The sequence below is a fragment of the Chinchilla lanigera genome, unplaced genomic scaffold, assembly GCF_000276665.1.
Source record: "Chinchilla lanigera isolate Chin_1 unplaced genomic scaffold, ChiLan1.0 scaffold00156, whole genome shotgun sequence".
Taxonomy (NCBI): domain Eukaryota; kingdom Metazoa; phylum Chordata; class Mammalia; order Rodentia; family Chinchillidae; genus Chinchilla; species Chinchilla lanigera.
The window spans coordinates 1,371,397-1,399,011 of NW_004955557.1; the positions used below are offsets into that span (position 1 = coordinate 1,371,397).

At 38.4% G+C, this 27,615-nt stretch overlaps 1 protein-coding gene across 3 annotated transcripts in view; it reads left to right on the top strand.

The window, feature by feature from the left end:
- Window positions 1–27,615, top strand: part of Atp7a (ATPase, Cu++ transporting, alpha polypeptide) — a 160,255-nt gene that overhangs the window by 15,926 nt on the left and 116,714 nt on the right. The window contains exon 1 of one of the 3 annotated variants that reach the window (XM_005412628.2): window positions 21,131–21,218. The exons of 1 other annotated variant lie outside the window; for it this stretch is intronic. In XM_005412628.2, the coding sequence (XP_005412685.1) occupies window positions 21,204–21,218 (15 nt within the window). In that variant the 5' untranslated portion in view covers window positions 21,131–21,203. Of the gene's footprint in view, window positions 1–21,130; window positions 21,219–27,615 lie in introns of those variants that run through there. One more of the 3 variants, XM_013508826.1, reaches the window with a different exon arrangement.

Genomic DNA, 27,615 nt, shown 5'->3' on the forward strand with positions numbered 1-27,615 from the left:
ACTTTGTTTGTAACTCTGTGTTGTCTGTATTGTGCTTGTGATATGTTGTAAAATGTTGTATGTCTGTTAATGTTTCCCTCCTTTTATCTTTAAAATAAAAATAAAAAAAAAATAAAAATAAATTTGGGAGGTTTGAGTTTTTTTAGTTCTTTACATGTTCTCAGTAGTAAACATTTGTCTGAGGTATAGCTGGAAAACATTTTTACCACTGTGGGTTGTTGGTAGTTTCTCTTGGTGTGCAAAAGCTTTTTAATAAGATGAGATCCCAGTTGCAGATTCTTTGCGCTAGTTCCTGTGTGATCGGGATTTTGTTCATAAAGTCTTTGGCTACACCAGTATCTTCAAGAGTTCTATTTATTCTGTCTTCCAGCAGAGTTAATGTTTCTGTTTTAATATGTAGATCTTTGATCTGTTTGGGTTTTAGTTTAGTGCATGGTGAAAAGTATGGTTCTAGTATTAATCTTCAGCATGTGGAAAGCCAGTTTTTCCAGCACCATTTACTGAAGAGCCTGTCGTTCTTCCAGTGAACATGTTTGGCCTCTGTGTCGAAGATAAGGTGGCTGAGTGTGTCTTTTGTTGTTTTTGTATCTTCCAGTCTGTTCCTTTGATCCTCAGGTCTGCTTTTTTTGCCAGTACCATGCTGTTTTTTATCACAGTAACTTTGTAGTATAATTTCAAGTCAGGGATTGTGATGTCCCCTGACTTGCCTTGTTGCCCAGAATTGCTTTTGCTATTGTAGGTCTCTTCTGGTTCCAAATAAATTTTAGGATTGTTTTCTCTAATTCTATGAGATACACTGTTGGAGTTTTGATAGGGATTGAATTAAATCTGTATAACAATTTTTGAAGTATGGCCGTTTTCAGTATATTTGTTCTTCCTATCTAAGAACAAGGGATATCTTTCTATTTTCTTATATTGTCTTCAGTTTCCTTTGTTATAATACTGTCTTTCTCAGTGTAGAGGTCTTTTGCTTGCTTTATTAGATTGTTTCCTAGGTATTTCATTTTTCTGGTTGCTATTGTGAATGGTGTGGTTTCCCTAATTTCTCTATCAGTGAGTTTGTTATTTGTGGTACAGGAATGCCCTTGAGTTTGAGTGTTGACTTTTTATCTAGCTATGCCACTGAATTTGGTTATTAAGCTAGAAGTCTTTTGATGGAATTTTTGAGATCTTCTATGTAGAATATATCATCCACAAAGCATGATAATTTAACTTCTTCCTTTCCTATGTTTATTCCTTTTGTTTTTTTCTCTTGTCTAATTGCTCTGGCTAGTTTCCAGACCTGGATTGAATAAGAGTGTCTTTAGTGGGCATCCTTGTCTTTTTCCTTTTTTTTTTTTTTTTTTTTTTGGTACTGGGAATTGAACTCAGGACCTCTCGCTTGCCAGGCAGGCTCTTGTGCCACTGAGCTATATCCCCGGCCCTTTCCTGATTTTAGAGTGAAAGCTTTCAGCTTTTGTTCATTTAGTATGATGTTGGGTCTTGATTTATTGTAGATGGCTTTTATCTGATTGAGATAAAGAGCATTAATTCCAATTTCTGTAGGGCTTTTATAATGAATGGGTGCTGGGTTTTGTCAGTGCTTTTTCGGCATCTATTGAGATGATAATATGGTGTTTGTCCTTGGCTCTGTTAATGTGTTACATTTATTGATCTGTGTGTGTTGAACCAGCCCTGCATGCCTGGGACAAATCCTACTTGGTCATGGTGTATAATCATCTTGATTTGCTGCATTCTGTTTGCCAATATCTTATTGAGGATTTTTGCATCTATGTTCATTAGAGAGATTGGCCTGTAGTTGTCTTTTGTCAGGTATGTTGTTCTGAGGTTTTGGTATCAGGCTTGCTTTCAGGAATGAATCTGGGAGTATCACTTCCCTTTTAATTTCATTAAAGAGTTTGAGAAGTAACAGCATTAGCTTCTGTCAAAATTTCTTACGGAATTTAGCAGTGAATCTGTCAGGGCCTGGCCTTTTCTTTACTGGTGGGTTTTTAATTACATTTTCAATTTCATTGACTGATACTGGTTTATTTATAATTTTTTTATTTTCTTGAGTAAGCTTTGAAATTCATTTATATCTAAGAGTCTGTCCATTTCGTTTTCATTTTCCATGTTATTAGCATATAAATTCTCAAAGTAGGTATTGATGATCTACTGGATTTCTGCAGGATCTGTTGTAATTTTACCCTTCTCATTCCTAATTGCATGGACTTGAGTTTTTTCTTTACTTTTTTTTTTGATAAGGTTGGCTAAAGGTTTGTCAATTTTATTTAATCTTTCACAGAACCAACTTTTTGATTCATTGATTCTGTTGTTTTCTTAGTCTCCATTGCATTAATTACTGCTCTAATCTTTAGAATTTCCTCCCTTATATGAGCTTTGGGCTTGACTTGCTCTTCTTTTTCTAGACACTTGAGGTTCAACATTAAGTTGTTTATTTAAGCTCGTTTTTTTTTTTTCCTGATACGGGTATTAACTGCTATATATTTCCCTTGTAGGATTGTTTTCATTGTCTCTTAAGTTTTGGTATGTTGTATTGGTATTATCTTTTAATTATAGAAACTGTCTAATCTCTTCTTAAATTTCATCTGTGACCTCTTGATTGTTAGGAGGTTGTTATTTAATTTCTATGTGTTTATGAAGCTTTTGTGGTTTCTTTTGCCATTGATTTCCAGTTTCATGCACTATGGTGTGATAATATGCCTAGGATAACTTCAGTTCCTTTGTGTTTACTTAAGCTTGTTCTATGAACTAGTATGTAGTTTCTTTTGGAGAATGTCCCATGTGCAGCTGCTAAGACTGTGTATTCTGATGTTGTGGGATGGAGCACTCTGTAGACATATACTAAGTCCATTTGTTCAAAAGTTTGGTTCAGTACTAATATTTTATTGTTAATTTTTTTTTTTTTTTTGGTCTTTTTGAGACAAGGTCTCACTGTGCAGTTCAGGTTAGCCTTGAGCTCACTTTGTAGCCCAGGCTGGTCTTGAACTCACAGTGATCCTCCTGCCTCAGCCTCCCGAGTGCTGGGATTACAAGTGTGCGCCACCACGCCCAGCCTCATTCTTAATTTTTTGTCTAGTTGATCTGTCTCTTTTTTTTTCCCACATTAAACTTCTTTTTGATGGGTCTCAAAATTCTGTGGCAGATTTTTGGTCAAGTTGTTTTCATTAAAAAGTGTTGAGTTTGGCTGGGGATTTAGTGCAGCGGCACAGTGCCTGCCTGGCAAGGGTGAGGTTGTGAGTTCGATTCCCGGTACTGGGAAACCCTCCCCCCGCAAAAAAAAAGTGTTGCTTTTAAAAATTAGGATCTTAGCTGGGCACAGTGGCAGACGCCTGTAATCCCAGCACTAGGGAAGGCTGAGCCAGGAAGATCGTTGTGAGTTTGAGACCAGCCTGGGCTACAAAGTGAGCTCAAGGCCAGCCTGAACTGCATGCTGAGACCCTGTCTCAAAAAGACAAAAATAAATAAATAAAAATTAGGGTCTCAACTCAGAATTTTGAAGTCTGTAATAGGGTTGAACCCTCCTGGAGCCCTGAAATTATTTCAATTGTCTCATTTATTTAAGCCTTTGTCATCCACTCCTTTGGGAGATTGCAGGCCTGATCAGCCCACAATAACTAAGGGATACTGTTAATGTAATATTTGGTGCCTGGACCAGGGACTTGAATCCTTGGACTAAAAATTTTTCCAAATGAGTAAGTCTATGTAGAGTGGAAATTTGGGAGATGGAGATGGCCTTCACAAGACGAAAGGCCAAGGATGCCTAAAGAAGAGAGGGAAGAGAAGCATTCCACAAGGAATAGGGGAATTTAACTACTAGAACATCTGTGATTGGTTAGAAGTAACAGTTCTCTGGCAGTACTTTATATTTCAAGGTGTTTAATACTCCGGTAAAATTTTAATTATTAAATTCACTGCTCTCATTACAATATAATGTCATTAACTTTTTCTTCTGGTTGTTCAACAACTGAGGTTTGGAGACTAAACATCAGAAAGATAGATGAGCTAAGAGGATTGCCAGTATTTTGGCCCTTGCCCTCTGAGGTCAGTGAAGACTCAGGACATAAGAGATCTGCTGCAACATCATATAACTTGGTTGAGTCCTTGATCTTCTGATCAAGATTATGGGACCACTGAGGAAAGTGATTCTACAGTGTGTACTATGCCTAAGGAGAGTCATCAGGAGAAAAAGGTCTCCCAAGTTTTCACAGAAAGCAACTTCAGCAAGCAATGGCTGTGACTCATCCATATGGCTGACACTGACTGTAATACTGAGAGGTACTGTACATGGTTCCAAGGTAAATCCTGAGATTTAACTGACCTTGATAGATAGCAAGAAATTAATTTTAATTAAATCAGGTCTCACTTTAACTTGGTCTTGAACATCCAGCAGAAAAGTATAAGATGTGTAAAGCAGTCATAGTGATATAGGGGAAAAAAACTCCCAACCTGAATAATATCTGGGACCAGTTTGTGTTCTAATCGAAGAATGAATTTTAGAAACAATGGAGGTTAAGAGCAAAATGTATTTATTGAGAGAAAGAAAGCTTCTGTCCAAGAGAGGGACAGAAGGGGGGCCCGAGTCGGTTGCCCAGTAACCTGTCTTTTCTAGCCATTTTTATAGAGCAAATCCACGAGGTGAGGCAGGGCCAAGCTGGAAAACATGGGAACTCGCTAGGTGGGCATTGGGTGGGACAAAACTATGGTCAACCAATAAGATTGCAAGTATAATTGTTTAGGTAAAATTGATTAAATCAGGATCAAGTGGGGAAGTGAGTCACATAGCAAGCAAAGATGAATACAGAGCAGGGGCCTTTCCTGTGAAGTGACTCTTCCTGGCTTTTTCAAGGTGATCGCTACCTATTTAGGATATCAATCCCTGAGGTCCATCCCTAGGGAAGTATGTGGGTGCATCTGTTTAATCTTCCATCCACAGCTGGAGGTGTCTATCTCCCCCACAGTTGCAAGGTGTCTCATCTTCCACCCTGGCTCCTTCGAGGGCCTGGCCCTGTCTGAGTGCCTATAATATTTCTATCTAATTCAGGTGCCTATAACAGTAGTAATACTAATTTCTCCAAAAATTGGTTTATTCTTGCCTAAAGACTGCCAAACTCCAGGTGGCCATACAGATAAAACCAACAATAAATATGCTAGATTCCTTCTACCAGGATCCACCTCATCTACTTCATAAAGAGAGTTTATAACTGGTAAACTACAACAGCACTTCTATCTGAGGCCATTAGATTTAGCTCTCTGGAGGGGGCCGTGACTGCAGTCTCACTTTACACTGACCCTTCTCAGTTTGAAGCAGTTAAGATGAAAACTACGCTCAGTCTCTCCTAACTGCAGTTAGGGATAGCTCTTCAGAGGGAAAATATAGACTGCTAAGTTAACTACAAGTATTACAGGCAATTAGACAGGGCTAACTGGCAAAAAAGGACATCCAAATAAATAGATAAACAAAATAGGATGACCCAGTACAATTAATAACATGGGGACAAGGGTATATTTGTATATTAACAGGTCATAAAAGCATTGCGAATATGTCCTGAAACATGTGGCCATAGAGAGATCTTCAAACCCGCGATGAAGTCTGCTGTCACCAGGCCCATCTTGGATTCTACAGTGAACTGATTATATTACATCCTTGTGTCTTTTACTTCTATTCTGACAATGCTAGTCATGTTTCAACTGCTGCATTTACAAAAACAAATGGAAGAATTGATGGAGACCACTATGAAGCAGCTCTGAGCAGGATTTAATATTAACCAGTTGGCTTCCCATGTTTACTTGTGAGTTGTCTGAAGCTTAGGCTCCCTGTCTGGAGATGGGCAGCAGACTCACAGTAAGTGAACCTCTATGAGTCACTGGTCACTGCTGAGGCCTGTGTTGGCCTGTGAAGTGGTGACTCCTCAAGGGACAAGATAAGGCCACAGCTGAAGACATTTGGCTCCAACCCCAATTAACTAAAAGGAGACTGCAGCTGTAGGCTCCACCCTCCTACAAGAAATGCCAGCCTAAAGATAAGGTAGTTCTCCTGATTGACATAATTTACTACATGGAAAAATATTTCCCAAGGTCCTGCTCAGATTCATGTGTTTTCTTGAGTATCCCTTTCCTTTGTTTGAAAACCAAATAAATACGGGCCACCCAGAAAAGTCTTCACCTTTTTTTTTTTTTTCCTTTGGTACTGAGGATCGAACTCAGGACCTTGTGCTTGGCATGCAGGTGCTTGTGCCGCTGAGCTATATTGCTGGCCCAAAGTCTTTGTCTTAACCCAGAGAATCTAAATTTTGTAAGAGTTGGACCCTCCTGGATCCCCAAAATCATTTCAGTTGTCTCATTTATTTAAGCCTTTGCTGTCCAATCGTTTGAGAGATTGCAGGCCTGATCAGCCTGCAGTAACTAAGGGTTATTAATCCGATAAATGGATAAAGAAAATGCAGTATTTAGCTGGGTGTGGTGGTGCAGGCCTGTAATCCCAGCACTCAGGAGGCTGAGGCAGGATGATCAGCATGAGTTTGAGGCTAGTGTGGGCTACATACTGAGTTCAAGGCCAGCCTGAACTACAGAGCAAGATACTGTCTGAAAACAATAACAAAATAAAAGGAAGAAAGAAAATGTGATATTTATACACAATGGAATACTACTGTGCCATAAAGAAGGATAAACTTTTGTGATTAGTAGAAAAATAGATACACCTTGAGGCCAGAATGTTAGTGAAATAAACCAGACCCAGAGGCTCAAATTTCACATGGTTCCTCTTATATGAGAATTTCCAAAATATAAAGTACAAAGTAAAGATAGATAATAGCAAGTAAAAAGGTCTTTCTCAAATGGGAAGAGGATGAAGCAATGGAGGGAGGGAAAAGGAGGGGTGGGGACAAGGATGAAAAAAGAAGATGTATTATTTTCATGGACCAACTCTCCACAAGGAATGCAATCATTATTTCCTGCAAACACGTACTAATAAAAAAGCGTAATCTGACACTTCTTACGTCATGGATGAATCTGAAAAGACATTATGCTAAGTGAAAGAGACAAGCCACATAAAATAGACTCAGTTGTACATGCCTGTAATAGTAGTACTGAGGGAGGCTGGGACAGGAGGATCACCAAGTTTAAGTTCCATCTGGGCGAATTCATGGAAACATAAAAAGGTTTAGGGTTATAGCTCAGTGGTAAAGTGCCCTTGGGTTTGATCCTGAGTATGGAAAAAAGAGCCATAAACAGATAAGTATTATATGAGTCTACTTATATGAAATACCTAGAGTAATCAAAGTTGTAGAGATACTATATAAAATAGAACAATTTTTACCAGAGACTAGAAGGAGAAGGAATGGTGAATTATTCTCTTATGTGTAAGGAGTTTTAGTTTGGGATGATGAAAAAGTTCTGGATATAGATGGTGGTTATCATTGCACAATAGTGTGAATGTACTTAATACTATTAAATTGTACTCTTAAAAGGATTAAAATGATAAATATGTTATGCATTGTGTTGGTTTTGGGGGATATTTTGCAAGGTGAAACAATATATAATACAGGACACATAGTTTATATGATTATTTATAATAGTCACCCAAAGAATGATACACAAGAGTGCAGGAAATCTGTCCACGCACTGTAGACTAAGAATCCAGCCGAGGGCCTGGATTCTGTGAAAATGCCCTGCATGAGTCCAGCTTAAGACCTAGCTCATAACAGTGCCTCCCATGAATCCAATGGGAAGCCAAGAGCCCACAACAATGTCTCATGCAGGCCTGTTTCATGGATCTGTGCTGTGAAGGCCCAAAGGTCAGTGGTGGAATAGAGGAAGTCTGTGCCAGTGGGATGAAGGAGCTGTGCTAGCAGGCTGAGGGATCTGCACTGGAGCCAGGAAGCGACGCTCAGAAGAACCAGAGCTCCCCTGAAAGGTGCCACAGACATCCTTAGCAACAGTGAGGTCCCGAGCTCCTCCGATGATCAAGATGGCCGAGTTCCCTTCAAGGAAGTCAACGCATCAAGCTTCTCCAGAAGACCAGCAGTGCACCATCTTCCCCTCCAGAGTCAGGAAGTGATGCTCAAAGTGAAGACCAGAGCTCCCCCAAAGTGGACCAAAGCCATTCTCAGTGCCAACGAGGTCCCGGGCTCCTCAGAGGATGAAAACAGCCAAGTTCATCAGGAAAGCCAGCATGACGAGCTCCTCCAACAGAACCAACAGCTCCTTACAGCTTCTACCAGCTCCCAACAGCCTCTTTAGTTCCCCAAAGCCTCTTTCTTCTTCTCCAGGTCTGCTTCTTATGCTGCTGGCAACAGTCCTCAGGTGGGCCTCCCACATCCAGCACCACGCTTACTCAGTTTAGCTGGGGGTTATAAGTTGACCACCATTTATCAATCCACTACATGCATATTTTATAATTTAAAAACACTTTAAAAAGTTTCTGCCTTTCTTGGGAAATAGTAACATTTTCAGAGAAAGAACAAATGTCATAAAATTGTTGGAGGAAAATTGTTTCTGCTTCTCCTGAGTGTTCTGTCCCTCATTTCTAGCACTAGGGATTGAACTCAGGTCCTTCATGTTGACCTACATCCCCAGCTCTTTTTAGTTTTTAATTTTGAGGCAGGTTTTTGATGTGTTGCTAAGTTCCCAAGGCTGGGCTTAAATTTATGATTCTCCTACCTCAGTTGCCCAGAGTTCTGGGATTATAATCATGTACCATTATTCCTGCATCCCCTGAGTATTCTGAATGGCAACAATATAAAAATTGATAGCATACCTTATTGAACATATGCATTTATAGTAGGTTAGTTCTTCAGGGACAAAGCATGGGAGCAAGTCAGTGATAGGAAAAGAACAAAATGGAAGTCAGATACTCTTTTCTTCTTTCTTCTGTACAGTGCCTTCCCTCACAGAAGATAGAAGTGTGGTACAGATTCTTTCATTTTTATTAGTATGTGTTTGTGCTACATAATGGACACATTTATCCTGTGTAGTTTGTGTATATACATATGTATCAATTATTTTTTAATACCTTTCCTATCCCCTCCCTCCAATCCTTCTTCCCCTCCCCATCTACAAAAGCTATTTCTATTTTTTATTCATTCCTTTTTTCCTTTAAATTCTTTTTCCATTCCCTGTCTCCCTCTCCCCCATCTCTTGTTCCCCTTCTCATCTAAACAAATTTTTCCTACTTCCTAATATCTAGCCTCTATTTTGCTCATTATTTATACTTTGGGTTTCTCACAGAAGGGAAGCAGTGTTATGTTTAAACTTCTGTGTTTGATTTATTTAACTTAGTATTTGCTGAAGTTTGTTATTCTAGAAGTTTTTTGGTGGAGTTCTGTGGGTCCTTTATGTAGAATATCACGTCATCTACAAATACGGATAATTTGAATTCTTCCTTTCCGATATATATCACTTTTATTCCTTTCTCTTGCCTAGTTGCTCTAATGTTTTAAGTACTATGTTGAATAGAAGAAGTAATAGTGGACATTTTTGTCTTGTTCCTGAATTTAGGGGGAGTACTTTCAGTTTTTTAAATTTAGTATGATGCTGGCTATTGTTTTTTTCAAAAGTAGCCTTTATCATGTTCTGGGATAGTTCTTCTATACCTGTATTCCTTAGGGTTTTTTTTTTTATCATGAAGGGGGTGTTGGATTTTGTTGACTTTTCTTCAGCTATTGACATGGTCATGTGGTTTTTGGTGTTGCTCCTGTTTAAGTGATGTATTACCTTTATTGATTTACATATGTTGAATCATCCTTGGTTCTCTGGGATGAAACCTACTTGATTGTCATGTATCATCCTTTAGATAATGTGCTACATTCTCATTTCTAATATCTTCTTAAGGATTTTTGCATCTATGTTCATTAAAGAGATTGGCCTATAGTTCTCTTTTTTAGTTGGGCCTTTATCTTGTTTTGGGATCAGGGTGATACTGGCTTCCACACAGCATGAGTAAAGTTGGGTGCAGTACACCTAGATCATAATTTACATTCCTTGTTGTTATGGTTGACAAATTGTGTCAACTTCAGGAGTCTAGAAGCTTAACTAAGTAACTCAGCATTTCTACATCCTGGGGTGAAAAGACCTGCCCTTACCTCTAGGATGTTGTTCATTATGTCAACTTTGAGAAGTTTAAAAGTTCAACTAAGTGATTCAACAGGGGGCCAGGGTCCTTACTTTGTAAACATCTTCAGCTTGTGGAGGAGGAGGGCAGGGAGATGGTGTGGGTGTGGGTGTGGGTGTGGGTAGATAGCGGATGTACAATATAAGGGAGGAAAAGAGGCTTGCTCCCCGCCTTGTGCACTTTGCTGCTTTTGCTGTGTCTGCCACCTTGAAATGTTGCCCCTTTGCCATGTGCCATCCTGTCTTGGAGCCAGCTGATTATGGACTGTAACCTCCACAAACTGTGAGCTAAATAAACCTTTCCTTCCTTAATTTTGGGTGTCAGTTCATAAGTCTCAGCAACTAGAGAAAAGTATCCAAGACACTTGTCATGAAGTTTAGCCTTACTTATGCTAGGTAAATTTAGAAGCACTCTATCCCTTTCAGTTTCTTTGAAGAGCTTGAGGAGTATTGGTGATATAATATCCTTAAAGTTTTTGTGGAATTCAGTAGTGAATTCATCACATCTTAGGCTTTTTTAGTTGGTAGAATTTTTTTTTGCTGTTTTTTTGAGACAGGGTCTTGCTATACAGTTCAGGCTTGCCTTGAGCTCACTTTGTAGCCCAGGCTGGCCTCAAACTCGCAACAATCCTCCTGCCTCAGCCTCCTGAGTGCTGGGATTACAGGCATGTGCCACCACTCCTGGCTAGTTGGTAGATTTTTTTATTCTGAGTCAATTTCATTGCATATTATTGAGTTCTTAAGCATGTTTATGTTTTTTTGGATTAGTTTTGGTAGTTTGTGTATAGAAATCTGATCCTTCAAAATTTGCTAATTTGGTGGAATATAATTTTTTGAAGTAGTTATTATCTTGTGGATTTTGACTGTATTGTGATCTCACCTTTTTTATTTTTAATTGCATTGATGTGAGTCTTTTTTCTCTTTCTCTTGGTGAGTCTTGCTAAGGACTTAACTATGTTATTTAATCTTTCAAAGAACCAGTGCTTCAATTTGTTAATTTTTTTTTTTTTTTTTTATTTTTTTTTTTTTTTTTTGGTTTTTCTCCGGTACCGGGAATCCAACTCACAATCTTGTGCTTGCCAGGCAGGCGCTGTGCCGCTGAGCTAAATCCCAGCCTCTAGTCTCAATTTCATTAATCTTTATAGCTTTGTTCCTTAATTTTGCCTTGTGGCTGGTTTGTTGTTGTTCTCATAAGGTTATTTATTTGAGCTTGCTCTGTATTCCTAATGTGAGCATTGATTGTGATAAATTTTCCTCTTAGAGCTGATTTCATAGTGTTCCACAGGTTTCATTGATTTGTACAGTCATTAAGTTCCCGAAATTTTTGAATTTCTCCTTTCATTTCTTCTGTGTGACCCGTTGGTTGTTTAGGACTATGTTGTTAATTTCCCAGGAACTTTTGCCTTTGCCAGAGTTTTTTCTGTTGTTGATTTCTATTTTCATTGCATAGTGGCTGAAGAGTATATATGGGGTGATTTGAATTCTTTTATATTTACTTAAGGAGGCTTTGTGGATTAGTGTGTAGTCTTGCAACAGCAAGCAGAAACGACATCCAGGATTTGGAGGCAGATTTATTTATATCCCGAAGGGCACTGATCAGGATCATTCCTAGAATATCAGGCCCTGATCTCTGGTGGTCTAGGGCTTTTACTGGATAAACAAGTAGGAAGTACAGAGGCAGAATGGCTTGTCAGTTCGGGATTGGTTTATACAATGTGCATCATAGTGACCAACTGTTTCTTTTTTTTTTTTTTTGGTTTTTCTCCGGTACCGGGAACTGAACTCACGATCTTGCGCTTGCCAGGCAGGCGCTTTGCCGCTGAGCTAAATCCCCAGCCCCTGACCAGCTGTTTCTTAGAGATCAGGAACAACTGGAACTGGAACAGGAACTATTATCTGGTTGAAACAGAAGTATGCTGGTGGGGGAAGGGCATTTTCTGTTACAATCTATTTTTTTTTTGGTGTTTTTTGAGACAGGGTCTCCCTATGCAATTGAGGCTGGCCTTGAACTCACTTTGTAGCCCAGGCTGGCCTCAAACTCACAATGATCCTCCTGCCTCAGCCTCCTGAGTGCTGGGATTACATGTGTGTGTGTCCATGCCTGGCTGTTACAATCTATTGTAGAAAAAGTACCTTATGCTGCTCGAAAGAAGATAAATACTCTGTTATAGAGGGGTAGAAAATTCTGTATATATGCATTAAGTCCATATGTTCAAAGGTGTGGTTCAGTCCTGAAATTTCTTTTCTTTTCTTTTTTTTTTTGTACTGGGAATCGAACGCAGGACCTTGCACTTGGCAGGCTGGCACTGTGCTTCTGAGGTGAATCCCTGGCCCTGAAATTTTTTTATTGCTTTTTTGTTTAGTTGTAGTTGATCTCTCTCTTTGCAGAAATAGGGTGTTAAAATCTCCTACCATAAGTGTGTTAATATTTATTTGATCTTTTAATTTCAGCAGGTTTTCTTTTTTGTGTTTTTTTTTTTTTTTCCTTCTGGTACCAGGAATTGAACTCGTGACCTTGTGCTTGCCAGGCAGGCACTGTGCTGCTGACCTAAATCCCCAGCCCCCAGGTTTTCTTTTATGAAGATAGATGCTCCAGTATTGGATGCATATACGTTTATCAGTGTTATGTCTTCTTGTTAAATGATTCCTTTAACTAGTATGTAGTGACTTCCTTTGTCTCTTTTAATACATTTTAACTTGAAGTTTACCATGTTGATATTAGAATTTCTGCCCCGTTTGTTTTCGGGGTCCTGGTGCATGAAATGTTGTTTTCCATAGAGGCTGGGGATTTAGCTCAACGGCAGAGCACCTGCCTGGCAAGCGCAAGGTCATGAGTTCAATTCCTGGTACTAGAAAAAATAGAAAAAAAAATGTTGTTTTCCATCCTTTAATTTTTAGTTTGTGAATATATTTAGATTAGATTATTGGATCCTGTTTTCAGATGTAGGCTGCCAGTCTGTCCTTTGATTAGAGAGTTGAGGCCAATAATACGGAGAGAGATACTGACATGTATTGCTTATTTACTATCATTGGCTTCTTTATCTGATGATGTATCATTTTTTTTTTCCTAATTTTTTTTGTTGCTGTTTATCCATTGACCTCACTAGGTTACTCTGTATTTAGATGTGTCCAATTCATTATTTCTGTCTAGAATGTTCTTGAGTATTTTCTCTAAAGCTGTTTTAGCACTCATGTATCTTCTGAGTTTGTCTTTTTCATGGAAATACCTTATTTCTCCGTCCATTTTGAAGGATAGCTTTGCTGGTAAATTAATCTGGGTTGGAAGTTATTTGCTGTTAGGGTGAAATACTTCACTCCAAGCTCTTCTTGATTGGATGGTTTGTGCTGGGAAGTCTGCTGTGATTCTAATTGATTTACCTTTATATGTGATTTTTTTTTTCCCCCTCTGGCTACCTTTAAAATTGTATTTTAAGGCCGGGGTTATAGCTCAGTGACATAAGCACCTGCCTGGCAAGCAAGTGCAAAGTCTGAGTTTGATTCCCTGTACCAAAAACCAAAAAAAATTAAAATTGTATTTTATTTTATTTTTTGCTAGATACCTGTGAAGTTAATGAGCATATGCCTTGGTAAACTTTCATCATAACTGTTTGGTGTTCCATAAGTATTGCTTACTTGTATTTTTTGTTTGTTTGTTTTTTTCCATTACCGGGAGTCAAACTCACGACCTCACGCTTGCCAGGCAGGCGCTGTGCCGCTGAGCTAAATACCCAGCCCCCCTTACTTGTATTTTAAAATCTGTTCTTATTTTTGGGAAATTTCCTTCCATGATTTCTGTAAGCATGTTAGTGAATCCATCTGTGTAACCTTCTAGTTTTTCTCTTTCTCTGATTAGCTTTAAATTGGTGGTCTTATTGTCATCTAGTAGCTGCTTGATAGTCTTCTCTTCTTCTTTTTTCTTTGTGGTTTCTTTGAACGCTTTATTGTAATTCACTCTTTTCTCCTCAGTGTCAGACACTGTTTTCACATTGGTCATTTCTGCAATGTATGAATTCTCTTTTTTTTTTTTTTTTTTTTGAGACAGCGTCTTGCTATGCAGTTCAGGCTGGCCTTGAGCTCACTTTGCAGCCCAGGCTGGCCTCGAACTTGCAATGATCCTCCTGCTTCAGCCTTCCAAGTGCTGGGATTACAGGTGTGTGCCACCACACCTGGCTCAATGTATGTATTCTATACTGTTATTTATTTCAAATATTTCTGTCTGACAGTTTTTGAGGATTCCATATCCTTGTTGAATCTGTTATTTAAATTTTAGCTATTTTTGTTAGCTTGTAAATTTTTCTTAACCTATTTTTGCAAAATTCACTGGAGATATTGAGTGTAATTGCTGTAAACTTTTGGTTTGTTTCCTCTTTGAACTCATCTGTTTTCTTCATCTCTTCTAAGAACTTTTTATAGATTTCTGCTGATACTTGTTTTCTGCTCCCTGTGTGACCCCTTGCTCTGCCTTGCGGAAGTTCAAGGAGTTTGGAGATCTGCTATTTCCTTGCTTTCCCATTCTCCTATTTGTATCTGTGTGCGTGTACATGTGCGTGTGCATGTGCGTGTGTTTTGAAAAATATTATATGTGGCCTCCTCTTTTTTCTCTCTTTCTCTGGAGAGGGGTTTACTGCAGGTTGGGGACTAGAGAAGTGAGGAGGGTTTGTGGCATATATGGAGCTTTTTAGCAGAATTTTGCTTCCCCATGAATAATTTTCAGTTCTGTGTCCAGTGCTAGTACTTAGTCCTTCTGTTACTGATTTTAAGTGATTTTGAGTCTGTCTATGTTTTGTTGAAAGAATTTCTTCTATGTATAACAGCATCCACAAATTCAATCTTACAACAGTTTTATATGATAGTCCTTGCTGTTATTCTTCCCACATTTGTCTGTACTCTATGTACACTATGACTGTTCATTATTAGTAGTTGCTCTGCATTGAGCTAGGTAAGGTAGGGTGGGGTTTAGGATGAGCAATATTAGCCCCTAAAGGGAAGGTTTGAAGAGAAGAATAGTGGTAAATGAGAAGAAAAGATTGATGTGGGTTCTGATTTTATTGGAGTACTTTTAGTTGAAGGTTTAGCATTGAGAGGTTTCAGAGAATATTTCGTGGGGGCAAGGAAGAGATATGGGAGAAACAGCGTTCACTTTGTGATTGAGGAAAGCTATCTGGTTATCAGAACTTGCTTATAGGGAGGACAGTAGGGTAAGGCATGGAGGAGCCAAAGACATAGGATGGGGAGGATCAAGGAACTATACTAATGGAGATAGGAGTACTGTGAGGGGGTTGAGTATGATAAAGTTAAAAACTTTGGAGGTAGACTTTTTGCATATTTAGAAAAAATAAAGACATATGTTAATAATATTATCTTGGGGGTTTGAGGTGAAGAAACTAGATAAAGAGCTGAGACGAGAGAAAGAACCTAGATACCTATTAAATCAGAGCCAATGAGAGAACAAATATATAATGAGTAACAACCTAGTATACCCATGATACCATAAAAGCACATAAGCCCATGTTACTAAATAGCTCAAGAAAGATATAAAAACTTAAACCAATAAGATGTCTGATGGGAACACAGATTAGCTACTCCAGTGAGGCACTGAATATGTGATTCCTAAATAGCTTCTTTGTCAGAGAGTGAGTGGTCATACCCCAATTGCTCCTGTGATCCTCCACTGCAAAACCTTGGTTAACTCAGACTCAGGACCTCTTTCTGCCAGATTGGAGGCATTTTTGCAGAGTTGATCCAGTGCGAATTCTTCGCTTAGGAATTCTTGCTGTCTCTCTCCCTGGGTGTGGTGGATTCAGCGGATAGGTTCACTGGCACAAAATTGTCCATTGCATCAGGATTATTCCTACGTAATCAATTCAACGATAGCAGTGACAGGCTAATCCATTACAGTGGTGTCTATCAGGGCTAGTTGAGAACTAATGTACCGTAAGACTCTGTTTTGGGCTTCCCTTTAGCAGTGGGAATACAGTACCAATGTGTGCCTGCACTCATGGATAACTCAGGCTGAAACTGGTGTCTGATTGCAGGAACTGAGTTTGAGTTCACCAGTCCCTGCCTCTCAGTGAGACTCCTCCAAGTCTGCTCTCCAACTGCTGGCAGTCTCCAGTGACTGTCCTTCCCTCATCCACTCTCAGAACTTGGCAGTGTGAAGCCACCAAGGGGCTATTCTGGGACCAAGGTTCAAACACCCAGGCCTTCCCCCCAGTGGTGTACCTGCCAGCTGCTGCTCCATATGTCCTGGGGTGCTTGTAGTGCAGTCACTCTTCAACTGTTGCCTCTGGAGGGCCACTTGGGAAGCAGAGTCTCATGTTCTTCCTGTTATCTCCAACTGCATGAGAGTCTCCTGGTCCTGATGCAGTTCTCTGTGAGTGTAGAAATTATTAGTTTAACTGTGCCCCCAGCTAGCAGCCAGCCAGCCACCGTCCATGGCACCGTGGTTTCTCATCTGCAGGGTGGGTCACCTCTTCTGTATCATTTAATCCTATTTTCTTCTCTGTCAGTTCCTTCATTGTTCCCATGTACTTTCCCCTCACTTTGGTTCCTCTCCAAGCCACTGTTCTCCAGATTCCAGACACTTTGTCCTGAAGAGCCTGAGCTGTTGGCACTCACTGCTCTGCCATCTTGTCTCCCTGGTACAAATTATCTTAACCATTCAAGTGGTTGATCAGTTGAAGAAGGGAATCAATTATATATGTACAGCCTAGTCACTTTTCTTTCTTTTTTTCTAGCCTTTTTTGGTTTAGTGTCTCACAATGTAGTTCAGGTTGGCCTTGAACTCACTATGTAGTCTAGGCTGACCTTAATCTCATGGGAATCCTTCTGCCTCAGCCCCCTGAGTGCTGGGATTATAGGCGTGTGCCATGACATCTAGCTCATTTTTCTTTTTGAGTGAAATAGGCTCTCACTGTGTAGTCTATGGTGGCCCAGATCTTGCAGTCCTCCTATCTTAGCCTGTTCAGTAGCTGAGATTATAGGTATGTGTCACTATTCATAGAAAGCCTATTTTTTAAAAACCTAAAACATATCTTTATTCATCCTCTAATATTTGTATGTAGGGCCAAGACCTTTTCTTTGTATATGGGTCCTTTAAAATCATCCTTGTTTTTCCTTGCATAAACAATACTCATATTGTTTCATTTCAGATTTACAATTTCTTGTTTGGTTTGATTAAAATAGAGAACAAACTTAAGAGACGAGAGATTTTTTAGATTTTATGATTGCTCCCCTAGTGTCTTAAAGTTGCACTACGTAGCTATTTTAACAGTAACTTTATTTACATTTATTGACTGTTTCCACAGTGTTCACCTTTCCATAGAACGAACAACCTTCTTTTATCTTATTTTTATCAGTTTACATTATATTTAATGAAGCCACACAATTATGATAAATTCAGTGGACTGAGGGCAGACATGGGATTATCTGTATGACAGTGTATGCTAGTGGTAACAAGGGGTGAGCATTATAGTACTGTATCGGCCACAAGTAGTAAGCATGCTATAGGAACCTGAATGTTATAGTGATACAAAGAAGATCACCATGGGCCGGGGATATAGCTCAGTGGCACTAGTGCCTGCCTGGCAAGCGCAGGGTCCTGAGTTCAATTCCTGATACCAAAAAAAAAGAAAGAGGATCACCAGTTAACTCTCTGGAGATTGGTTAAGAGAACTTTTTGAAGAGTGGAATTTGCTCTTTCTCCCTTAATGTATCCTGAACATTTTTCTTGTCTGAAAATACCATTTTTATAGTGGCTACATGGTATTTATTATGCATTTATTAAGCTGAGTTGCAAACAACATGAAGCAGTTCTAACTCGCCTAACCAGAAAAGGGACTTGTTGGTAGGCTATTAGATTATTTATAGAATCAACAGGAGCTATGGTCAGCCAGGCTTGGAAAATGAGTACAAACAAAGCAGTGAAGCTAAAACAGGTCAAAGTTACCATAGGAACAATCTGATGAGGACCTCTTCACTGGCGCTGGCTTTTTCAGGACTTTTGTCACTGCTACTGGTGGCATTTTTATTGTGCTGCTGCCTATACCACAAATTCTCATCTATCCCTGCGTATGTATGGTACTTCCTCAGAATTAAGGAGATAATTGTGGTCAAATGGAGGTATTGGCTCTCAGACAGATAAATCTGGGATTGAACCCGAACTGTGCGACATTTGCTAGTTGTTGACCTGGAACAAATCATGGAAGTTATCAGAGCTTCAGTTTATTCATAAGTAAAATGTGGTAAATTTTTTATCAGTTTTTATAAATGAGTCATATATTTAAATATCACTTCCCCCCTTGGTGGTGCTAGAGGTTGAACTCAGGGCCAGGCACATGTTAAGCAAGAGCTCTACCTCTGAGCTAGTTATGTCTTTAGCCCAAATAACAACTTATTTTAAGCTGAAGTGCCTTTTAATTGCAAGATGAATTATTGTCAGTCATATAGTCAGAAGGTACCTAGTTTAGTGAAATGAGGTTTTTGTGTCTTTTGTTTTATTTAGTGAGGCAGATTCAAGTGTGCACCACCATGTTCCTCTGGTTTTGTTTTTTGACAAAGTGTTGCTATGTAGTTCAGGTTGGTCTGGAACTCACTATGTAGCCCAGGCTGACCTTGAATTTGCCGTGCTCCTCCTGCCTTAGCTTCCAGAGTGCTGGGGTTACTGGCATTTGCCACCATATCCAGCATAGAATGAGCTTTGAAATGAGGAAATTAAGTGATATTTCAAAACATATGTATACAAAAAGACTCTCAGCGCCTTCTAAAATAATTGTTTTTCTTGTGTGGTGCTGCAGATTCAGCCCAAGGCCTCCCACATGCTACATATGTATAGCCCTTTGAAATCGATAGTTGGTAGCATAAAATTCAATTATCAGTAGTTTCTTAAAACTTGTGTGTGTGTGTGTGTATATATATATGTATTTTTTTTTTTAATCAGGAATCGATCTCAGGACCTTGTGCTTGCCATGCAGTACGAGGCCGCTGAGCTATATCCCTGGCCTAGGTTTTATTTTTGAAATGACATTTTGTAAGTTTTGCTCAATATACTATACTAGTGTATACAGTATAGATTGATGTTAAAAAATGTAAAATGTATTAAAAAATCTTCTATGGTTTCTGCTTTGGGGTTATGTTTAGAAAGGCCTTCCTTACCCAATAATTTGTTTTAATTAATATTCACTTTTATATCTTTCTAACCTGTTAATATTTTTTTGCATTGTGGTCTTAGTTGGAATTAGATTGGATATAAGATAGGATCCAAAAATAGTTACCTCAAATGATTAGCATATCCTAACACCATTTATTGATTTTCTATTTATTTGAAATACTACCCTTGTTTTTTTTTTTTAAATTTGTTTTGAGACAGAGTCTTGCTATGCAGTTCAGGCTGGCCTTGAGCTCACTTTGTAGCCCAAGTTATTCTCAAACTTGCAACGATTTTCCTGCCTCAGCTTGCTGAGTGCTGGGATTACAGGCATGCGCCACCACACCTGGATGCTCTTGTTATATACAAAATTCTTTTCTTATTTTTACTAGTGCCTATTAACTTTATTTTTTATTTTTGTGGTCTTTTTGAGACAGGGTCTCGCTATGCCGTTGAGGCTGGCCTTGAGCTCACTTTGTACTCAGGCTGGTCTCGAACTCACATTGATCGCCCTGCCTCAGCCTCCTGAGTGCTGGGATTACAGGCGTGCACCACCGTGCCTGGAGTGCCTATTGACTTTATAAAATACTGGATTTCAATGAGGTATTTTTATAAACACAATGTATTTTATGCACACAATGTATTTTGATCATGTTCATACTCCATTACTCTACTTCACATTCCTCTTCCCCTTATTTCACTCTTCTTGTCTAACAGTCTCCCTTATAATTTTGTGTCATTGTTTTTAGATTGCACGTTAGGAAAAACATGTGGTACTATCTTTCTGAGCCTGACTTATTTTGCTTAGCATGATGGTTTCTTGCAGAATGCATACTTTTGTTGTTCTTTACAGATGAATAATACTCCATTGTATATGTATGCCACATTTTCTTTATCCATTGATGGATACCTAGGCTGCTTTTTTTTTTTTTTTTTTTTTTTTGGTTTTTTTGAGTCAGGGTTTTGCTATGTAGCTCAGGCTGGCCTTGCGCACACACCAATTTTCCAAACAATTTTAGCACAAACCTTTCTTTTCAGTGAACTAAGAGAAACTAGTAGTATAACTGTTTTATATTATTTTCTTCTTCCCTTCCTTCCTTCCTTTCCCCTTTCCCCCACCCTAGTTCCTCTTTCCTTTTGAATGATTTCTTAAGCTGTTCTTAACCAGTTACACAAAATATAAATGATTAAGTATTGACAATTTCTGTTAGTTTGTTTTTTTGAAATAGGGTCTTCCTATATAGTTCAGGCTGACCTTAAACTTACTAGCCTAGGCTGGCTTCAAACTGGGGGTGATCCTCCTGCCTCAGCCTCCCAACTGCTGGGATTAGAGGCATCCAGCACCATACCTGGCTGACAATAGTTTTTAATTTTTGTAGAAAAAAATTTTCTTTTGTCTTTTTGAGACAGGTTCTTGCTATGCAGTTCAGGCTGGCCTTGAGGTCACTTTGTAGCCCAGGCTGGTCTCCAACTCTCAATGATCCACCTGCCTCAGCCTCCTGAGTGCTGAGATTACAGGCATGCACCACCATGCCTAGCGAAATTTTCTGTTTTTACATCAATGGTTTGGGGTACTATTTTGTTTTAGGACTTAAATTTTAAGATGGATTTTTCCTTATGAATCAAGCTACAGTTGGGGCTGGTGGTATTAACTCAGTGGTACAGCTCTTGACTAGTGTACATGATGCCCTAGGCTTTATTTCCAGCAATGAAAACCAACCAACCAACCATCCAAACAAACATGCTGCAGCATTATAAGCAGCCCTAGGTTTACTTACAGATTCTTTTTTTTTTTTTTTAAACAGGGTCTCAGTGTGTAGTAGAGGCTGGTGTTGAACTCACTGTGTAGCCCAGGTGGGCCTCAAACTTGGGAAATCCTCCTACCTCAGCCTCCTGAGTGCTGGGATTACAGGTGTGTGCTACCACACCTGGATATCTACAAGTTCTCATGCGTTTGAATCAGGTGATTGTTTTGATTGGAAGAAAAGCATTTCAGTCGCCAATCTTAGAATCTAAGATAGGCTAGTGCACCAAATCAATATTTAACTGATAACATGGTTGAAAAGTAGCTGATTCATTTGTAATGTCAAATAGTTAAATCCTATTTCCCTCTACCTTCCTGAGATAATGATAGCTGCCTTGTCCAAGGCAAGAAAAGTTTTGCACACAATAAAAATGTTTTTTTCCTGTTAACTGTGCAGCCCCATAAGTGCTCAGTTCCTTTTAGAAAGGTACATAGGTACTTGAGGAATATTTCTCCCTTTCTGGAGAATCTGTCCCTCTCTATTTTCTTTGCAAGGTATCCATATTTTTCAAGCATTCCCTCCCACAGTACCTTCACCTTTGCCTGGCTTTACTTAATGGTTTTAACAGGCATAGTCCTATTAAATTAGTCGTTTTGAAGCTTCTTGACTCCTGCCTGCATTGGCAGAATTGGTGTGGGTATGTCTGAGTTTTAACTTCTTTTAGTTTAAAAAGTGGTTACTACCCTATTTATGTAGCAGGATTGTTGGGAGATGGGTGCATAAAAGTTTTGTTAACTATGCTATCATGTGGGAATCCGAAGTATCTGTATTATCATAGTATAGGTTATTTGTACAGATGCTGTGAGTAGCCTAGGCATCAGAAAAATGACTAATAATACAAATTGACCTTTCTTAGGTTGAAGGTTCTGTGCTTTTTTGACCTTACTAATACAATATGTCTTTGTATCAATTCCAAATATTTTAGAAATGGTTAGATGAAAACAACAGTTATGGTTTAAAACACACACCTGCCTACTCGCTGTTTCATATGGGATCTTAGTCCTTTGTGTATATAATACAGTTGCCTGCTGAAAAAACTTAGATACTCAGTATATATTTTGAAAACAGGATAAGTGGTATGATTGTCATTGTACAAGGTTAAAATTTTAAAAGAAAGGGATACATTATATAAAATAACTGAGAAACCAGTGCTTCTACTTTTATTTTCATTTTAAAGTTGATAGTGATTTTAAATAAAAGCAAATGGGCAGGAAAAAAATTAAAGGGATTTAGAAATACTGTGTGGGTACCATGAAGGCGACTAGTATAGAAATGTTTTGCATAGCTATAAATTATCCATTTATTTAACAAAACAGTCATGTTTTTGTAGTCCTGCTATAGTAGAAATGGGCAACTTGGGTATTTCTAAGTTTGAATTTATCATTGTTCTTATTTCCTGAATTATTTCAATTACGGTAGCTTTTCTCTTAATTTATAAACATTCCCTATATTTTTCTTCCTTACTTTCCTTTAAACTGGGCTGTTTTTTTCTTTTAAAAATATTATAATGAAATAATTTAGGTCAATAACCATTGTTAATATCCTGTCATATTGATTTGAAATTCTGTATCATTATTGTTTTTTTCTCTTTAAAAAAAGGAGCATAGGGAAACATAACATACCTGTGTGTCTACTATTCAGCTTAAGAAGTTAAACACTAGGGGCTGGGGATTTAGCTCAGCGGCAAAGCGCCTGCCTGGCAAGTGCAAGGTTGTGAGTTCGGTTCCCGGTACCGGAGAAAAACAAAAAACAAAAAACAAACAAAAAAAAGAAGTTAAACACTACCTGTACAGTTTATAGAGGTTTCAGTCCATAATCAGCTGGCTCCAAGGCACAGTGGCATGGCAGAGGGGCATCACAGAGGTGAAATAGTTCATAGCAGGCAGAAGGCGGCAAAGCAGTGAAGTAGCAAGCAGCAAGAGACAAGCAGCAAGTGACAAGCAACTGTCCCTTATATCTTATTTAGGCTGCTCATTCTTAGGGTGGGTAACATTCACACCCAGGGTGGGTCAGGTTTAATTCTGGCATCACACCAGGAATCAATTCCAGCATCATATCCTTGATCCAGCAGCACACCATGCATGGCACCTGTGTTGTTTTTGAAACTACTTAAGTTAGACCTTATACAAAAAACCTCACAGGAATTCCATCTCAGTATAACTACTCTATTACATATGGTATTGCAGAAAATGAAGTCCCTGGGAAATCAAAATATCAAAGAGTGAAATCTGGTATATAGCTATTAGTAAGGAGTGACTCTGAGAACCAGAGTATCCAACAACCCTGAAGGAAATAAATTCTAGCTATTAAATATTTTTAGCTACTCCTTAAACACAGGTGGTAATCACCATCAGCATACCATTTCTAAGAGGAAGAATAATATTATGATGAGATCATCATATCTGGTTCAAAAAAAACTGCTGAAATTGAGTACAACACATGTCATATGTTAAATATGGTAGCTCAAAACTGCTTCTTAAAAGTGATCACTGTAGTTCAAATATCATTTTAAAATTCCCCTAAAATAGTCATCATCATTTGGGAAGATTTTAAAGTATCATTATATAATTTAATTATTTTGGATACAGTTTTATTTGGGTAGTTTTTAATCCTTGTGGTAGTCAAGGAAATACAAATTAAAATCAAATTGAATAGGATCTACCCACATCAAGTAGATAAAAAACTTTTAAACTAAAAATACCATGTGTTGGTGATCATGTGGTGCAACAAGATCCCTCCTACTAAACTAGTTACTATAAATTAGTACAGTTATAGAACCTGCTTGGCACTATATGGTAGAGCTGAAGATATGACTATAGTAAATTTCAACATTTTCTCTCCTTAGCATATTACGTTAGAGTTTCACACATGGTCAAGAAACCATGAAAAAAACATTTGCTGCAATAGCATTCCTAGCAGTTAATGTGTTAGAAAAAATCTTTAATGTCCATTAGCAAGAAAATGGAATAACAGGTCATGATATATAATATAGGTGAACAGGACACAGCAGTTAAAATGAATGAACTAGAACTATTATTCTGACTGGAAGGAAGAATGATTTCACTGCCAACAAAACATGTGGCAGTATCTAGAGATGTTGATTGTCAGAACTCAGGGTAGGAGACTGTTATGGCTTGTATCTAGATGTCCCCCCAAACCCTGCTCAGTCATAGGTGGGGTTTTTGGATGAAATGGGGGAAAGTGGCCATATTAATGTAACATTTGTTTGTGTTGAGACATTCTGGACTCCACAGTACATGATTGTCTGGTGATTATTGAGTTATTATAAAAGTGTCTTTCTTAGCCAAGTGCAGTGGCACATGCCCGTAACAGCACTCACCTGAAGCAGGAGGATCACAAGTTTGAGGCCAGCCTAGATTACTTAGTGAGTTGAAGGACAGTGTTGGGGGTACAGTGAGACTCTATTTTAAAAAAGATGCCTTTCCATTAACTGGAGTCTCAGTTTCTCAGCATATCTGATAGATTCTCTACTTGCTTCATGTGCATCATAGCCCATAATAAAACTTTGTAATCAGCCCTCCATGTCTGAGTGTTCCATGTCCATAGATTCACACACTCATGGATGGAAATATAGTTATGCCTACAATGTTTGGATCTGTGCTAAATGTCTACAGACTTTTTTCCATGTTATAATTCCCTAAATGATACAGTACAACAACTATTTATGCAATATTTACATTGTGTAAGATATTGTAAATAATCTATAGATGATTTAAAGGGTGTGCAAGTTATATTAAATAATCTGCCATTTTATATAGGTGTCTTGGTTACTTTTCTCTCATTGCTGGGACAAAATACCTGACGCCCAAAATTAAGGAAGGAAAGGTTTATTCCGCTTACAGTTTGTGGAGGTTTGAGTCCATACTTGGCAGGTTACAAGGCAGAGTGGCACATGGCAGAGGGCTGCAGCTCATGGTGGCAGAACACAGCAAAAGCAACAAGCACAAAAATGGGAGGAATGGCCCCAAGCAGGCGCTTCCTCTCCCTTACATATGCAAACTATCACCCCAGGGCGGGTGTAGCTCTCACACCCATAATCAATTAAACGCTAAAAGCCTGCCCCATGACCGCATGAGGCTTTGGGGGGACACACAGACACAAACCATAACAATAGGAGAACTTGAGCATCCAAAGATTTCAGTATTCATAGGGGGTCCTAGAACCAATGCCCCACAATACTCAGGCATAACTGCATTTTAATCTTACCTTCCTAAGTAAATAGGTAAATTAGTTTTTTTTATTTTAAAGAGAAAAAACAATAAAAACAATGATATGGAATTTCAAAACAAGAAAATAGGAAATTTTTTTTTTTTTTTTGGTTTTTCTCTGGTACCGGGAACCGAACTCATGACCTTACGCTTGCCAGGCAGGCGCTTTGCCACTGAGCTAAATCCCCAGCCCCTGAAAATAGGAAATTGATAACAATGGTTTTTTTTTTTAACAATGGTTATTATATTGCATACTATCACTGTTGTACCTTTTGGATATTATTTAACTCTTTCAGTTATTTATAGTAGGGAGACAATATGATGTTTACACATGCAAGACTGATTTATTTCACTTAAGAGTATGGTCTCTAGTTGCATCCATTTACCTATAAAACCCTTGAGTTTATCCTTGTTTATAGCAGAGTAATTCTCTATTGTATAAAAATACTACATCCTTTTTATCCATTCCTTGGTTGATGGGCATTTGGGTTGTTTCCAAGATTTAGGTATTACAAATTGTGCTGCTATAAGCATGGGAGCACATATGTCACTGTGGTGTGATATTTGCAGTTTCTCTGGGAAAATACCCAGAAAGGAATAGCTGGGTGGAATGGGACCGTTAATCCTAGTTTATTGAAGAATCTCCACACTGATTTCCACAGTGGCTGTACCAGTCTACAATCCCGCCAACAGTGGAGAAGGATTCCTTTTTCCCCACAGCCCCGGTAGCATTTGTTATTGTGGTTGATTTCTTGATGATAGCCATTCTTTTTGGGATGAGATGGAATCTCAGTGTTGTTGTAATTTGCGTCTTTCGAATGACCAGTGATGTTGACCATTTTTTCATATATTTATTTGCCACCTGTATTTCTTCATCCCAGAAGTGTGTATTTATCTCAGATGCCCATTCTTGAATTGGGTCTTTGAATTTGGGAGCAATCATCTGATTTTTTTCATTCTTTATGTGTTCTAAATAGAAGTCCTTTGTTTGAGGGATAGTTGGCTAAAATTTTTTCCCAGTTCATGGGTTTACTTTTTACTCTGTTGGTGATTTCTTTTGATGTGCAAAAACTTTTCAATCAGATGAGATCCCATTTGTTGATTCTTTGAAGTATTTCTCATGCAGTTTGGTTTTTGTTCATGAACTCTCTGCCTACCCCTATGTCTTCAAGATTTCCACCTACTTTGTCTTTCAGTAGATTTAGTGTTTATGTTTTAATTTTTAGATCTTTGATCCATTTTAACTTTAGTGTCTTTGAATTTGATGTATGGTGATAGACGTGGGTCTAGTTTTAGTTTTCAGCATGTAGAGAACCAGTTTTTCCAGCACCGTTTATTAAAGAGGCTGTTTTCCAGTGAACATATTTGGCCCCTTTGTCAAGGATAACATGGTTGAGTGTGTTTGTAGTTGTGTCTACATCTTCTCATCTGTTCCACTGATCTTCAGGTCTCGGTTTTTTGCCATTACCATGCTGATTTTATCATAGTAGTTTTGTAGTGTAATTTCAAGTCAGGGATTGTGATGTCTCTTGCCTTGCCTTTGTTGCCCTGAATTGCTATTGCGATACTAGGTCTCTTCTGTTTCCAAATGAATTTTAGGAATGTTTTGTTTAGATCTGTGAGGTATGCTAATGGTATTTTGATTGGGATTGCATTAAATCTGTGTAATAGTTTTGGAAGTGTTGCCATTTTTACAGTGTTCTTCCTGCTTGTGAACAAGAGATATTTTACTATTTTCTGATATCCTCTTGGATCTCCTTTTTCAGAGTACTGTAATTTTCAATATATAGATCTTTGGTAAATTAGTCTTAATCTGCTGAATGTATTATTTTCTAAAAGTTTGTTATCACTTCTGTTGTTTGAATTTGACATTTTCCGGTAAACAATTTAGTCAGCTTTGGTAATGTTCCTGGATCAACCTAAAGCCTATTTGATTCATAAAATATTAGAACTATCTAAAGATGAGTTCTCCATTCTAGAGAAAAGCAGTTATGTGCTACAAAAGGAATGTATCTACTTTTTTGTGGTAATTTGGCCCCCTTTTAAGGTACAGACCAGTCTTAGGCAAAATTTTGATGAGGTCTGTTTGTTTTAGACATTCTTTTACTTGGTTTTTTACACCCTGCTACTGCTTCCCAGAGATCTCTTTCACATTTATCTCCACTGGGGCTCATCCTATTGCCTTCATCCCAAATATCTTGTGCTTATAACTACCTGCCTTTTCTGTCTTCACTGAGCTTTTGTTCTTTTGTAGTGGACAATATATATATGGTACACAATCATAAATTTCCTAACCTGTGATAATGAAATAGTTTTTTTTTTTTTG